This window comes from Myotis brandtii, unplaced genomic scaffold (genome assembly GCF_000412655.1).
Source record: "Myotis brandtii unplaced genomic scaffold, ASM41265v1 scaffold105, whole genome shotgun sequence".
In the NCBI taxonomy this organism is placed as follows: Eukaryota; Metazoa; Chordata; class Mammalia; order Chiroptera; family Vespertilionidae; genus Myotis; species Myotis brandtii.
Window position 1 is genome coordinate 2,364,649 of NW_005353538.1, and position 16,513 is coordinate 2,381,161.

General features: G+C 60.5%; 1 protein-coding gene across 1 annotated transcript in view; it reads left to right on the forward strand.

Moving 5' to 3' along the window:
- The window catches only part of DSCAML1 (Down syndrome cell adhesion molecule like 1), a 313,708-nt gene that overhangs the window by 242,375 nt on the left and 54,820 nt on the right, over window positions 1–16,513 (forward strand). The window contains exons 10-12 of the mRNA XM_014540006.1: window positions 1,594–1,872; window positions 2,255–2,374; window positions 3,219–3,395. Of these exons, the coding sequence (XP_014395492.1) occupies window positions 1,594–1,872; window positions 2,255–2,374; window positions 3,219–3,395 (576 nt within the window). The remainder of the gene's footprint in view (window positions 1–1,593; window positions 1,873–2,254; window positions 2,375–3,218; window positions 3,396–16,513) is intronic.

Here is a 16,513-nt window from a genome sequence, read left to right on the forward strand (position 1 = left end):
CCTCACCCCCCGCCCCGCAGCCCTGGCTGCTGCAGCTCCCTGTCCAGAGGCTCTTCACCCACAGGAGCCGGCTCTGGAGGGGCCACGGGAGGAGCTCCCGAACCCTAGCAAAACCAGCCCCTTGAGGAGCAGCACAGAGCCCCCTCCTTTTCTGGATGAACCCCACGCTGTGCTCTCACCACCCCTTGCCCACCTCATAGGCAACCATTTAGGACCAGCCCAGGGCATGACCTACAGACATTCTTTCATTCACTGTTCTCACCTGCCAAACATGAGTTGGACTCTTATAATTTGCCCTAATTACTGCCCTGGCAGAACCCCCAGACGCCCAGGGAAGGGGTCATGCAAAGGCTGCCTCGGTGCCCCGTGATCGCCGTGCGGACTGGGGCTGCAGGGCTGTGCGGGACCAGGCTTCCCAGGAGAGGTGGCAGGTCTGGGAGGATGAGGGCAGGTTTCCCCGGGGCCTGCCGGGCTCCAGCTGTCGCCTTGGTGGGAAGGACTGGACTGCTGGGCTCAGAAAATAAACTGGGCGGCAGATCTGGGCTCTGCCATGATTCCACCACAAAGCCCAAGGAGGCCAGGGGCCTACATCTCATCTAGGCACAAACAAAACAAAACAAAAACAAAAACCAAAGAACAGAGGGTGGGGTGGCTCAGCAGAGCCCCACAGAGGAACCTCTGTGCGTCTGAGCAAGGGGCACTTGGCCATTACTCGAGTCGGGGTTCCAGAAAAGTCCGTCTGGATATCCAAGACCCAGCAAACCACCCAGAATACTGGGGAGGCTCCCACCCGAAGAGCAGAGGCAGCCATAGCCGGGGGTGGAGAGATCCAGGAAATGGCCAGAGTCCCAGAACACCTGACGGACGTAGGGCCTGGACTTGGGTGGGTCAGGAATGAGATGGGTCAGCAGCCACTGGGCCGGCACACATGGTGGGAGGTGAAGAGGACAAATGCCCAGCTGTGTTCGCCCCGGCGCCCCCGGCACGGGCTGCGGTGTGGGGCTGTGGGCGCTGGGGATGGAGTGAAGGGTGAGGTGGGAGATGACATTGGGAAGGTGGGTAAGGGCCCTGCTGAGGGGTATGGCTCTTGCCCGATAGGTCATGCAGACAACATCCCTCCTAAATGTCACCTCTCTGGACCTAGAGCTCCTGACCAAGACCTTTCCCAGCATCCACAGGGCTGCCAAGGTGTGACCACGTCCACCTGGCCACTTCCCGGGGAGTGGGAGCGGCTGAGGCGTGCACAGGAAGCCACTCCTTCCCGCTCCGGTGGGCCTGGGGCAGAGGGCAGGCTCCCCGCAGGGTGGAGTGGGTCCTGGGAGAACCAGCCTGTAATCCTGGGGCCGCAGAAAGGTCTCCTCCTCTCCCTTCTGCCCCCACTTGCCGGGGAAGTTGCTGTGGCCTCATTGAGTTGTCATAGAGATAATGGCTGATGCTCCAGCCAGAGCTGAAAAAGGAGGATCCCCCCACCGCAGCTCAGGCTCCAGACAGGCCCGCGCTGGGGTGGGGAGGAGCCCGAGGGGGAGGCAGGGGAGGCGTGCTCCTGGCTGGGCTGGGACTGGGGGCTGACAGCAGCGTCCCCTTCCCTCCCAGTGCCCCCTCTGATCCAGCCCTTCGAGTTCCCACCTGCCTCCATCGGCCAGCTGCTCTACATCCCCTGCGTGGTGTCCTCGGGGGACATGCCCATCCGCATCACCTGGAGGAAGGACGGGCAGGTGATCATCTCGGGCTCCGGAGTGACCATCGAGAGCAAGGAGTTCATGAGCTCCCTGCAGATCTCCAGCGTCTCCCTCAAGCACAATGGCAACTATACGTGCATCGCCAGCAACGCGGCAGCCACCGTGAGCCGGGAGCGCCAGCTCGTCGTGCGCGGTGCGTGGGGACAGGCCGGTGGGGTGAGGGGGGGAGTCCAGCTCTGTCTGCTGCTCGAAGTCTCTCGGTCCAGGTTTAAATCCCGGGCTTAGGGAAGATTGGCTCTGGCAGATGCCTTAAAGATCAAGAGGTTCAAACCTCTTACTTTCCAGGCCAGGACACCGAGGCCTGGTGAGGGGAAGACGCTTGCTCAGTTAGCCACTGGCAAAGTCAGAACTGGAGCTCAGAGCTCCCAGCTCCCAACCGGCACCCAGCAGGAGCTCTCGGGAGCTCCGGTTTAGAACAGTCCAGGCGGGACTGACATTGAATGGCAGGTGCCTGGCCCAGGAGACCTATCAGAGACTGAGGTGATCGGTTTCTCCCGCCTTCCCTCTTTCTGCAGTGCCCCCTCGGTTTGTGGTGCAGCCCAACAACCAGGACGGCATCTATGGCAAAGCTGGTGTGCTCAACTGCTCGGTGGACGGCTACCCCCCACCCAAGGTCATGTGGAAGCACGCCAAGGGTAAGCCCCTGGCCAAGGGTAAGCCCCTGGCCAACCAGCGACTCTGAGTAGCCAGGGAGAGGGAGGGAGGACGCTGGGGAGACTCGGGCCTGGTTCCCACGCATCCCTAGGCCGGGGTGGGAGCCCTGGGCTCTGAGCCCCATGGGGACCCCAGGCTACACCCAGTCTGGAGGACATCCAGGGGTCTGTGGGCTGGCAACAGCTATCATGCTGACTCCAAATGTCCTTTTGTCCCCTCCAGCCCTAGAACTCAGGGCACTCTGTGCTCCCCACTTCCACATGCCCCCACCCTCTGCTCTGGGGTCCTCAAGCCTCATCAGCTCCTGCTCCTCACCAGTTATTCTGGGATCTGGGATCTTGGAGCCCAACTTCATGCCAAGGATGCATTTCGTATCTGACTAAGCCCCACGCCAACCTCTTATCTAGACCATGTCTAGGGCTGACCCTGGGAGGGGATGGCACCCAAAGCCCCCCTTGGAGGATGGTGGGCCTCCTTCCCGGGCGTGGCTGCCCAGGACCAGGAAACTGCCATCTGAGGGCTCAGTCTTCCCTTTGCCTGTTGCCAAGTGGCCTGAAGACAACTCTTTCTTCCTCTCTGAGGAATTCACCCCACACAAGCTCAGTGCCACCTGGGCATGCCAACTCCACCTCCTCACTTCGAGCCGGCAGGCCCAGCTCTGTGAGGGTCCCTCCTGTGGCCCAGGAAACAGGAGCGGTGTGGGCATGCCACACAATGGCCTTGGATTTTCAGGAGAAAGGCAGTGGGCACTCCCTGGGACACTCCCATCCACCCAGCTCACCCCCAGCCCAGACAGCAGCTCTTCTGACCTCTGCCTCCTTCCAGGGAGCGGGAGCCCCCAGCAGTACCACCCGGTGCCCCTCACCGGCCGCATCCAGGTCCTGGCCAACAGCTCGCTGCTGATCCGCCACGTCCTGGAGGAGGACATGGGCTACTACCTCTGCCAGGCCAGCAACGGCGTGGGCACCGACATCAGCAAGTCCATGTTCCTCACCGTCAAGAGTGAGTCCTGCCCCGGGCCCTCCTGGCACCCTGGACACGGCCAGGGCCCATCTCTGCACCCACCTGCCCCCTCGTGGTTTCCATTGGTCCGTGTGTGAAGGGGAGGCCGGAGGATTCCTAGTCGGGCCTGGGCTGGGACACTTGGATGGGGATTCAAAAGCACTGTCATGCCCTAGCCGCTTTGGCTCAGTAGGTAGAGCATCGGCCTGCAGACTGAAGGGTCCCGGGTTCGATTCCGGTCAAGGGCACACACCTCAATTGCAGGTTCCTCCCCAGCCCAGGCCCTGGTCAGGGGCAACCAATTGGTGTGTTTCTTTCACATCGATGTTTCTCTCTGTCTTTCCCTCTCTCTCTAAAAATCAAGTGGGGGGAGGGGGAAAGCATTGAAAGCAGGAGCCTGACCCCGAAAGGCCCCGCTCACCATGGGCTAGTCCCGATACGCTCCTGAGGTGCTCATGGGACGTGGGATTTCTCGTTGACCTTGATCTGCAGGTTGGCAATTCTATCTGAATAGTCACATTGAGCACTTCATTTTTGTTACGTGACTTACACCTGCTTGAGTGTAACCTGTGACTTAGGAAGGAGGACACCGTATATACAAGGTAGGAGAAAACCTGGGTCCTGACTTCAGATCCAGGCCCTGAAGTGCCCTCCCTGTGCAAGAGGTTCATCAGGCCCCCCAACCCTTAACATCGGGGTGAACAGCATGGGAACTGAGGGCAGAAACGGGACGTGCGCCAGAAAAGCTGGAAGCATTAAAACACATTGCAATTTGGTGCTGCATCAGTGGCTTCTAGGCCCCAGGCACAGAGCCCATCTTGCCGGCCGTGGCACCCCAGTATATGACTGTACCTGTTGTCACAGACACACATTCCTACTGTGTGATCTACCTCTGCACACTCCCAGGGGTCTGCATAACGGGCCCTGGGAATCCTGCCATAAGGACCAGGAATCCTACCATAAGGTCCCGGAAATCCTGCCATAAGGACCGGGAATCCTGCCATAAGGACCGGGAATCCTGCCATAAGGACCGGGAATCCTGCCATAAGGACCGGGAATCCTGCCATAAGGACCGGGAATCCTGCCATAAGGACCGGGAATCCTGCCATAAGGACCGGGAATCCTGCCATAAGGACCGGGAATCCTGCCATAAGGACCGGGAATCCTGCCATAAGGACCGGGAATCCTGCCATAAGGACCGGGAATCCTGCCATAAGGACCGGGAATCCTGCCATAAGGACCGGGAATCCTGCCATAAGGACCGGGAATCCTGCCATAAGGACCGGGAATCCTGCCATAAGGACCGGGAATCCTGCCATAAGGACCGGGAATCCTGCCATAAGGACCGGGAATCCTGCCATAAGGACCGGGAATCCTGCCATAAGGACCGGGAATCCTGCCATAAGGACCGGGAATCCTGCCATAAGGACCGGGAATCCTGCCATAAGGACCGGGAATCCTGCCATAAGGACCGGGAATCCTGCCATAAGGACCGGGAATCCTGCCATAAGGACCGGGAATCCTGCCATAAGGACCGGGAATCCTGCCATAAGGACCGGGAATCCTGCCATAAGGACCGGGAATCCTGCCATAAGGACCGGGAATCCTGCCATAAGGACCGGGAATCCTGCCATAAGGACCGGGAATCCTGCCATAAGGACCGGGAATCCTGCCATAAGGACCGGGAATCCTGCCATAAGGACCGGGAATCCTGCCATAAGGACCGGGAATCCTGCCATAAGGACCGGGAATCCTGCCATAAGGACCGGGAATCCTGCCATAAGGACCGGGAATCCTGCCATAAGGACCGGGAATCCTGCCATAAGGACCGGGGAATCCTGCCTTAAGGACCAGGAATCCTGCCATAACAACGAGAAATCCTGCCATAACCACCAGGAATCCAGCCATAAGGACCCAGGAATCCTACCATAAAGAACAGGAATCCTGCCATAAGGACCAGGAATCCTGCCATAAGGACCAGGAATCCTGCCATAACAACGAGAAATCCTGCCATAACCACCAGGAATCCAGCCATAAGGACCCAGGAATCCTACCATAAAGAACAGGAATCCTGCCATAAGGACCAGGAATCCTGCCATAAGGACCCGGGAATCCTGCCATAAGGACCCGGGAATCCTGCCATAAGGACCTGGGAATCCTGCCATAAGGATCGTGCCCATGGGCTGTAAGTCAGGGTATGGACCGCATGTCATGGAGGACAGTGGGATAGGCTGACTTTTAGAGTCTGACCGACCCTGTGTGAATCTGGGCTACCGTGGCCTTGATGAGTTTGCCGGGCCTCTCTGTACTTCGTCTTCCTGACATACTGAAGGAATCCTACGGGCACCTTACCTGGCATGCTCTTTGTTAAGACTGAAGTCCGATGGCAGGTGTAAAGCAACCAGGTGGTACCTGGCACCCAGGAGGCCAACCAAGATGTAGCCGCCAGTTTTGTTATTCTTAATGCAGTCCCCAGGGTAGGTGCAGGAGAGGTTGCTGGGAGCAGGGCCTGGTGGGGGGGGGGTGTCTGTTCGCCTCTCCCAGGGCGCCCTCCATAAGAATCACAGCTTTTTTATCGCTCACCAAAACCTGCTCTCAGCTCAGCAGATGGGGAAGCCAGCGATCCATGTTGGGATCTGTGGGCTGGAGGGTGGGGGCTGGGGGCTGGGGCGGCAGGAGCCACTCCCCTCACACCATCAAGAAGCACTTGGTCCTTGATAAAACCAGGCAATCATTGTCACCCCTCGGCCAGGGAGAGCTTGGCTGATTCTGCTGTGTGAGAACGAGGAGTAGCAGATGCTTCTGGAACCTTCCTTGGTATGAGATCCTTATCTCCCCACTGTCAGCAGGAGAGATGAGCCCAAATGCTCGGACTTTGGGGAGGGAGGGTCTTTGCTGCTTTTCTCCAAGTTTGGGATTTCCACTGACCTGGTGTGGCCATGGCTCTGTGGTCCGTGGTTTCTCTACGGAGGTGAGGGGATGTGGGGTCCAGGGGACAGGCGGTACAGGGGTCTGGGGGCGGGCTGTGCGTGAGGACACCCAGTCCACAGCAGCTGTCCCCCACGGCACGGGGCCCTCAGGGCCTGAATTTTTCCATTCTGTCCTCACTTTCCCAACCAGGCAGCAGCTGTAAAAGATGCTGAGGTGTTCGGAGAAAACACATTTTATAAATCAGGGCAGCATCATGCTCATGGGCAATCACACACACATGCACACATGCACACCAGTCACACTCACACACACTCACACACACACACACTCACACACACACTCTCATACACTCACTCACATTCATAAACACTCAGACACATACACACTCACACACACTCACACACTCATTCACTCACACACACTTCACACTCATTCACTCACACTCATAAACACACACTCACACTCACACTCATTCACAGTCACACACACTCACTCACAGTCACACACACACTCACACTCACAGTCACACACACTCACACACAATCACACACTCGCTCACACACACTCACACACACACTCAAACACACTCACACTCACAGAGGTATTCATCTCTGGCCCCCTCTTCCCACGGGAGTGTCAAACCCTCTAGTAATCACTTAGGGGCAAATCTGCACCTCATTCCTCTCCTCCTCCTTGTCCTCATTTCAGTGCCTGCCTTTTCCTTCCTTCCTCCCACCGTGATGCACACACCCCTTCCCTGTGTCCACTCTGGCTCCCAAGCCCCTCTGGACACACTTTCCCTCTCCCCTCCCCTCACTCACACAACACAGAGGCGCTGGGTCCCTCTGCACCCAGCTCCCCGCCCGCCCCTCGCAGGACCCTCTGGGCCTCACACGCCCTCAGCACATCGGGAGCTCCAAACCCTCACACAGACTGCACCTTTGGCTGCCTCCCTCACACCTTTGCTCTGTCACCAACACCCCCTTCCAGTCCAGCCCCCCTCTTCGCACACATCCTCTAAATATGCCTGTGCCTGACTTACAGGCTGAGGTGATCCTCCTGCCTCCCCATGCTGGGGGCCTCTGGACCACCCCGAAGCCAGCAGGAGTGGAGGAGGCAGGGCCAGGCTTCAAGGCCTGAGGCAGGCCCTGTGCTGGCTGAGCCGGGCAGGCCTCTGACAGGGGTGGGGGCCTGGCTGCCTTCTGCAGCCTGAACGAGGCCACACAGCCCCTGCTGCCGCCGATGCTCCTGTGACAATGGGGCAGTGCTGGCGGGATGGGCATGTGGGCTCCTGGCCTCTGGGCACTGCCATGCTGCCTTCCACGGCCCTCGCACAGGGCCCCTGCTCCAGGGACTTCACCTGCAGCCCCTCCCCCTGCACATCCTCCCCTGCCTGCCTGCCTCTTCCCCCTTCACTCTCCCTCAACCTTCCCCCTCCCCCCACCTCTGACCTCAGTTGAAAGGGCAGAGGTAGATGGGGAAGGATCTTCAGGATCCAGCATGTGAGTCACCAATGGGGTTGCCAGGGAAAGCCATTCCTAGACATCCCTCAGTCCATCCCCAACAACCCACCACCACCCGCCCCTCGCCCACGTGCAGGGCCGAGCACAGGAGGGCCTGCCATTGCAAGGCCGACTTCAAGACCAGCCTCAATGCTCCCACCACACGGGGAGAGCGTTGGCCGGTAGTTCCCCTTGTCAGACGGCACCTTGAATGGACTCTCGGGAGGCAAACTGGCCTTGGCCCCCACTCTGGCCACGTGAAAATAAGGAAGTAAATACTATGTCAGAGAGACATGCATTGTAAAAGGCACCCTAGTGTCACACTGAGTTTCCGTGATTGGCCTCCGCCTGGGCACGCCCGTGCAGTGACCCCACGGTTTCCAACGGTCACTGACAGGGTCTCACGTGCTCACTAGGTAGGCCTATAGGATCCCTGGCTCCAGAGCATGGACTTTAGAACCAGGGGGACCTGGGTTCAAATCCAAGCCCTGCCCTGGGTAGCCGCGGGTCCTGAACCACAGTCTCTGTAAGCCCCGGGTTCCGCCTGACAGTCTCTCATTGTCGGCGAGGGCTAAATGGGGCATTAGCAGCAGCCTGCGCTGTGCTTGGCACCAAATACGTGTCAACAAGCAGCACCGCTAGTTTCAGGTGCTGCAGATCTAGCGAGGAGTAGAGTGAAGTTGCTGTTCTCAGGGAATTTAGAATCTTGAAGAGGAGATGCACATATGCCCAAAACAACTCAAATGCGCAAGGCGGCAAGTGCCTGCAAACACTATGAAGAAGGGGGTACAAAGAGAATCGGACGGAGTAACCAACTTTAACTTGGGGGTCAAGAGAAGCTCCACAAATGTAGCAGCTGCCAGTAGGACTTGAAGGATTTGGACAACAAGGACCAACAGGGGCAAAGGTCACTCCATTCCAGGATGAGGAGGAAGCCTGGCAAGGGCACCGAGCCGGGAAAGGCGCCAATGGTGTCTGGCGAGGAGACGGGGAGGGTGATCGCAGGTGCTCACGGCCTTGGGAGCGAAGCATTGTCTTCCCGGGGATCGATGACTCTTGGTGTCAGACACCAACCCAGAGCTGCAGGGGCCCGGGGCCCGGTGGGAGTTGGGTTCCGGAGCTGGTTCTCGGAGAAGTGCCACGTGCAACCCGTGCCCAGGGCCCCAGGTCGCTGAGGTGGTGCTGGGGTGGGCGAGGGCTCTCAAAGTCGCTTCCATCTGGGCCCCTTCTGTCTTCAGAGATGTGAGACCGGCAAAATGAAGATTCTGCAGGAAATGTCCCCGGCTGGTGTGGCTCAGGCCCTGCCTGCCGCTGCTCCTTGTTGTTCAGTGGTTACTGAGCGCCCGCCGAGCGCCTACCCTGGGCGGGGGGAAAGGGAGCCCTGCACACTCGTGGACCTTGCCCACAGCCAGCCTGTCCGTGGGGCTGGGAATGGAAGGGGGTGAGCTCCTCACAGAGCGGAGCGAGCAGAGCCCATATGACCCCCTACCTTAGGCTGCCCCCCAGTTCCACGGAGGAGAGGCTGTGACCTGTCCCCCTGCGCACTCCGCACAGACAACCTCTGTCACGTGCTGGAACCTGGTGCTGGTGTCCTAGGGCCATGGTCAGCAAACCGCGGCTTGCGAGCCACATGCGGCTCTTTGGCCCCTTGAGTGTGGCTCTTCCACAAAATACCACATGTGGGCGCGCGTACAGTGCGATTGAAATTTTGTGGCCCATGCACAGAAGTCAGTATTTTGTGGAAGAGCCACACTCCAGGGGCCAAAGAGCTGCATGTGGCTCGCGAGACGCGGTTTGCCGAGCCGCAGTTTGCCGACCACTGTCCTAGGGCCACTGTAACAAAGAGCCACCAGCCGGGTGGCTTAGAGAACAGAACCCATTCCCTCCCAGCTCTGGGGGCTAGCAATCCCCTGGGTGTCAGCAGGGCCGAGCTCGGCAGCTCCAGGGCAGTCAGGGCCCCTCGTCCTCGGGCTCGCAGCGACTCGGCGTCTCCACCGCACGCGGCCTCGCTGTGCCTTCATACCATCCTTCCTCTGTGGGGTCTCTCCTCTCCTCGTAAGGACACCGGCCATGTTGGACCAAGGGCCCACCCTGCACCAATAAGACACCCTAATCACATCTACAGAGGCCCTGTCACAGCCACAGCCCCGGGGGAGCAGCAGCATAGCCTCTGCGCAGTCCCACACCAGTGTTCTACCCCTGCTCTATGCTTCCCAGAACTCAGACACGGAGATGCTCTCCTTCCCAGCATCCCTCAGTGCCCTTGTCTGAATCCAACCAGCCCCCTCCCTGACACCCCCTCCTGGTCAGCAGCCCCCGGACCCAGCCCCTCCTGGGCCCTGAGTCAGCACACGGCCGAGGGCGGGGCCTGGCCAGCTGCCATCTGGAACCCAGCCATGCCCATCCTTCATGCCCTGTTGCCCATGGATGCTCTCCAGCCACAGGGGCAGAGCTGGGGTTTTGCAATGGGGACCTACGGCCGGCAAAGTCTGAAATATTTACTAGCCAGACCTCGGCAGAAAGAGTTCGCCAAGTTCTAGTACCTTCCAGTAATTACAGAAAGACGGCTCGCCTCCTCCTGTTTCTGAAAGGGTTCCGACGTGCAGTGAGGAGAGCTGAGTGTTCTCTCACCTCTAACACAGGAATGAAACCACTCCCACCGCCTCGGACGGGTGAATGCAATGAGCTCACTCCCACAGAGCACCAGCCTGTGCGTGCACATCATTAGCATCCCCTGAGTGGTAGGCGTTTGATTATTGCTGTCATTTTCTACTGGGGAGCGTGAGACCAAAGGCGGGAGAGCCAGGTCCCGCCTCCCTTAAAAATCCTCCCGCCTCCTGCTCGGCTACTCCGCGGGGAGCAGCCAAGCGAGGGACTGACTGACACCCCTGATAGAAGGAGAAAGCGAGGCCTGGTGAGATCGGGTGCCGCAGCACACACAGCCCATGTCCCAGGGGTCCCGTGCGGACCAGCACCCCTCACACACACTGCGTGCCAGTGCTGCCGCCCATGTGCACGGGTGGTGGCCAGCCAGGGTCCCACGAGCCCTCAGCCCCCGGGCACCTCCCCGCCAGCTCAGAGCCGAGGCTGACGGCTGCCATGCAATTTGAATTAATCTCCTGCTTCAGGTGGAGCTTGGCTAATCAGGGGAGACAAGGAGCCGAAGTGGGTGCAATCAAATTAACAACGCCGTGACCCTGGCTCTTTAAGAACAGAAAGGCACCTCCACCCTAGTCCTTCCCCGGGGAAGCCTGGAGCTGCTGCCAGGGCTGAGCGCAAAGAGATGCTCCCACCCGCCCCAGGCCCGCCACCCCGCACGCCAGCCACGGCCCTGGTGGCAGCTTGGCCCGCCACCCCGCACACCAGCCACGGCCCTGGTGGCAGCTTGGCCCACCCGCCAAGCGGGGCTCTAGCTCTTGTCGGGATCTCGTTAACCAGGAGCAGAGACACGAGCTGTTGGAGGGAGGGAGCGGGCTGGGCTGGGTTGAGGGTAAGGAGGGCCCCTCATCTCAAGTGGGCAGACTGGGCACGTGTGATCCTTTCAGAGACAAAGGGAGCTGAGGCCCCGAGCAGGAGGCCCCTGCTCCGCCCCGAGCTGGGTTTGCAGGGCTCTCAGGAAGGGCCTGTCCCAGGGACAAGGAAAGGGCATCGGGACAGCTGTCCGCCCGCCACAGAGAACAGCGTTTCTAGGCAGAAGCCCGTGGGCCTGGGGACCTCAGCCGCCTCCCCTGAGCCTCCTGAAGAGGACGTGCACCGCACCACGCCCTGCCCTTCTCCCGGTCCTCCTGGCTTAGCGATGGCTCCCCTGCCGCCCTTCCCCAGACCACAGTGGGAGTCACCTGGGTTAGGGTCCCCTTAAGGAATGCTGGTGCCCAGGCCCCGCCCTGGGCCAATTAACTCCGAGCCTCTGGGGTGGGGTCTGTGCTGTGAGACTTTTTTAATCCCCGGGTCATGCTTATGTGTAGCCGAGCCTGGGAGCCTGCACTCCTCCCGCCGGCCACCGCCATAAAGAGCAGAATCCAGCATCTCGGCCTCCCCAGTTTCCAGCCCAATCTTCTCCCCCACATTTGGCTGCGTTTCTCTTTGGAAAACCTGGCCTCGGGCACTCCCCTTCCTGGTGCCTGTGCCTCTCCCTATGCCGGCTCTGGCCGCATCACCTCGTGGGGAAAGCCACAGGCACCGGGCTGAGTCCTGGCTCTGCTGCTCACTGACTGTGTGAACTTGAGCAATTGACTTCTCTAAGCCACAGTTCCCCGTTTGTAAAGTGGGAATGATGATGGGGCTGCTGTAAGGGTTGAGTGAGTTCATGCAGGTGAGAGAACGCACATGGGAGTGGCAATGATGTCAGGTACTGCACATTCTGTGCTCAGCCCATGGCAGGTGATGATGGGCCAGCGGCTCCCTCCCGGCTGGGAGATGGCTCTCCCTGTGGGCTGCAGCGCCCACTCCTTTCCCCCTCCCCCCCGCGGGCATTCTCACCCTAATCCCTCACAGCCTCCCTCCCTCACATGCAGCTCTCCCGGGGGCCTTCACAACGGAATCTTCCCTCCCTGGTGATGAGGGGACTTGTCAGGAAACACAGCTGAGCTCCATCACCAGGTGGGAGAGAGGGAGGGAGAAAACGAGGACTGCCTCGCCATCGCCCGCCCCTGCTCTGCCCCCAGCCCCACCTGCCCCGGCCTGGGTCCCCCCTCCAGCCTTCTCCAGGTGTCAGCCTCCTTCCGCACTCCCACCAGGATCCACCCATGCCATTCCCACGCAGCTTCCCACTCCTGGGACCAAGTCCAGGACATCCGCCAGGCAGAAGAGGCTAGACTCCACCGGGAAAGGGGACTCAGAGCTGCCTCCCTCCTGTGCTCACCAGCTGTGTGACTTTAAAGGCCCCTCAGCCTCTCTGAGCTGCTTCCTCAGCGCACAGTAGGGCTGACAGCCCCAGGCGGCTTAACCAGATGCTCCTCACAGAGGAAGTCCAGTGCCCTGTAAACCACTAGGAGCAGCCCCTTCTCCCGGGTCCCACCAGCTGCTGAGGGGGACCCCAGAGAAGGGGACGCTGTGGGAGCACAGGAGCACCAAGCAGGGGCCCCGTTTAAACGCCATGGCAGGTTGAGAGGCCCCGGGACGCCATCTGCAAACCTGGGGGTGAGCAAGGAAGCAGAGTGGCTCGTGTGTGTAAAATCCTGTCAGCCCCTCACGTCAAGTTACAATGCAACTAGCAGCTGGTCTGGGCAGGACCTCGGGGTCACAGGCCGTCTGCGAGGGATTTCACACCCGGGACCAGTTCCGTCGGATCCTGGCACGGTCTTGTTTCTGAAGCCGGTTTCCTCCCCTTTGGCTGTGTCAGGAGCCCCAGCGAAGGGTGGGGAGGGGCGGGGGACTCCACCCCGCCCACGCCCTGCTCCTCTCCGGAGCCTGCCACAGACCCGGATCGGGGTGTCTGCAGAGCCATCAGATGGTGGCCTGAGCACCGCAGGCCAGCCAGGCTCGCCCTGCCTCGGAGCGAGTCTGACTGCGCCCAGGGCAGGCGGGCCCAGGGCACGGGCACGGGGCGGCAGGAGAGGCGGCCGGCACCGAGAACCTTCCTTCCTTCCACAGATGCGTGCTCAGTCCTGGACAGAGCGGCTCCTGTCCAGGGTCTCACGGTCCCCCGGGGGGGCGGGGCCTGCAGCAGGACATGCCAGGGCGGAGAGGCTGTGTCCGCAGGAGAGGCAAAGGCGCTCTCCTGTCCTGTTGGAGCGATGGGTCGCCTTGTGGCTGCTGCCAGCCTTGGTCATGCAGGACCCCGCCATGTACACAGCCCCCTCCTGACTGCCCCTGAAGCTGCTCCCTGCCGCCCCCTGGGAGGGGCTGCTGAACTGCCCACCACAGAAGCCACAGCTTTTTGTTGACAGCAAATTCCATTTCCCAGAGCCAGAGACTGCGTGCGGGTGGCAGACAGACAGACGGTGAGGGGTGGCCGCCCTGCAGCCACAGCAGGGCGGGCGAAACGAGGGAGGGACTGCCTTCTGGAAGCCTCGGTGCCATCAACTGAAAAAGTGGTGGAACAATGGGGTCAAGACTTACTTCTCCTGGGTGTTGGGGCATCACTGAGCAATGAGCCAAGAGGCCAAAGCATCCAGCTTGTCACCTGCCCCGTCACAGGCGTGGGCCACGGAACTAAGTCAGGAAAGACACTAACAGTACCCACCTCCCAGGAGTGGATTCAGGCGGAGTGCTAGAATACTGCCAGCACACAGCTCGTGGGAAGTTCCCAGTCAAAGGGCACCGTGTGTGTGCATGTGTGTGTGTGCGTGTGCGTGTGCGTGTGCGTGTGTGTGTGTGTACGTGCACACGCTCCTGCAGATGACCGCGCGTGTCTCCAGGGAATTCTTGGGGTCTGCCCTGGGGCACACCAGGTCTGGTGCAGGGAGAGTCCCATCATGTTCATACTGCAATTCGGTGGAGCAGAGAGACCGTGTGGTCCAAGGCGGGGCTGGGGGCCTCGGGGTGGAGGGAAGAGAGCAGAGGCAGCGGGGCAGCCTCATATGCTGCCTGTGGACACAGGAGGGTGCCGTGGCCCCTTCTCTGGGGTCCCACCAGCAGGGCCTGGCGGAGGGGCACAGTGTCAGAGTTCTCTGCTCAGGTGTTGGCAGGAACACTGTAGGGCAGGGGGAAGAGGGAGGCAGGTTCTCTGCTACCTGCCCAGGACAGGGAGCTAAAGACCCCACATGCCAGGAGAAATGTATTCTGAAGCATAGAATCGCCTCCCAGAGCAAGGAGCTGGATCCCCAGACCAGCTTCCCCTCCCTCCAGGGGCCCAGAGCCCAGGGCCCAAGACAAGGGCCTCTGACCCCTGTGTGCTTCTTCTCCCTGGCATCTTCTCTCTGCCCTGCCCTCCACTCCACCCCCACCCCCCGTGCAGGGCTCGCTGCTCCCACCGCAGCCCTTTCCCTGAGCAGAAAAGGCTCCCAGGAAATTCCTCCTGAGGCCAAACAGGTCTGCGCTTCCCGCTGCCTGCACGGGGCGCGTTCCGAGTTCAGCCACTCCTGGTGGCACGGTTGGAAGTCTGCCCGTCTCCCATCACACCCCAGCTGGCTGACACCAGTCCAGGGCCCAGCCCAGCCCAGCCCACACACAGGAGTCACCGGGGCTCGCAGCCGTGCGTCCTGAGGACGGGGACTCGCACCTTCCGCCACGAGGGCGGCTGCTGCGTGGGCCGTGCTGCCTCTCCCCTCCGGCCACTGCTGTTCACCAGCACCGTGACCACTGGCCTCGGTTGCGTCATCTGTGAAAGAAGGTTCGTGTAGGTGATGCAAAAGAGGGGCCCTTCCATGGAAACCAGATGCCAGCTATACATGCCATTTAAACCTTCAAAAAGGCAAACAGAAACGGGCAGTTCCTTGTAGGAGGACATGTCCTGTAACGCAGTATATCTAAAATATTAGCATGCAATCCATGTAAAACGCATTGGTGAGACCGCGCGCATTCCTTCTCCTCCTGTGCTTGGAAGGCTCGAGTGGCTTTTCGCCCGCAGCACAGCTCGGCTGGGACCGGCCACGTTCCAGGTGCCCAGTGCCCACGCGTGGCTGCGGTTCTCGGCTCCAGGGCCTGAGTGTGCGGAAGAGCCTGGCAGACAGGGTCTTGCCTGTGCACGTGTTTGCCTGACGCTTTCCTGGGAGCAGGAGAGGACCGTGGGGGCCTCGGGTGGGGAGAGGTCTCCCAGCATCTGCTCCACGGCAGGTACTTGACGCGTATGCACCCCGTTTGCCCCATAACAGCTCTTGGGGGCAGACAGCCGTGTCTCCATGTCACAGGCCGTGAGCCCTAAGGCCACACAGCCGGTAGAAACGTGAACAGACCCGAGCCTGCTGGCCCCGAGCCCCTCGAGCTGGGTGGGGCCCAGGAGCCGTCTCCTCTCCCTCCTGGACGGGCCTCCTGAGCTGCCTGCGCTGGGGCTGCGAGGAGCATCGGGCTGTGCTGCCTGCGCTCCTGGCCACAGCGAGCAGCCAGCGAGCGGGAGGGTGAGGGCATCCACCCAGGCCCGGGGGCTGTCCTCAGGGCTGGCGCCCGTGGCTCTGGGCCTGTCCAGGGTCTCTGGACCCTGACGGCTCTGCTCCCCATGCTGGCTCTGGGGACAAACCTGGCTGGGGAGCTAAGCTCCCCGAGGTGGGACTGACATACGAGGATGTGCAGGTTGTAGCTGCTCAGAGGCACTTCGCTTAAGGGGCAGGGGAGTCGGAACCCACTCCCCGCTCCTCTGGCCAAGCCTCAGGCTTCATCCACCAGCAGGGTGTCCGTTATCATTCACACCAGCCACACAGGCTGCCGCAGCGCCCCCTGCAGAGCAGAACAGGCTGTGCTGTGAGCTCCACTCCAGTGCAAAGCCTGAAGCCCTCCTTCCAAAAACACTGCCCTCCCCCTCCCTCCCTTGGGCTCGGACTGACACTGAGGCTGGACCCTGCTCCCACGCCTTCCCCCTTCCCGTGTCTCTCTCCCTCTCTCTCCCTCCCTCTCTCTCTCCCTCTTTCTCCCTCTCTCTCCCTCTCTTTCCCTCCCTCTCTCTCTTCCTCTCTCTCCCTCTCTCTTTTCCTCTCCTTCTCTCTCTCTCCCTCTCTCCCTCTTTCTCCCTCTCTCTCTTTCCCTCTCTCTCTCCCTCCCTCTCTCTCTCTCTCTCCCTCTAAAAATCAATGGAAAAAATATCCTCAGTTG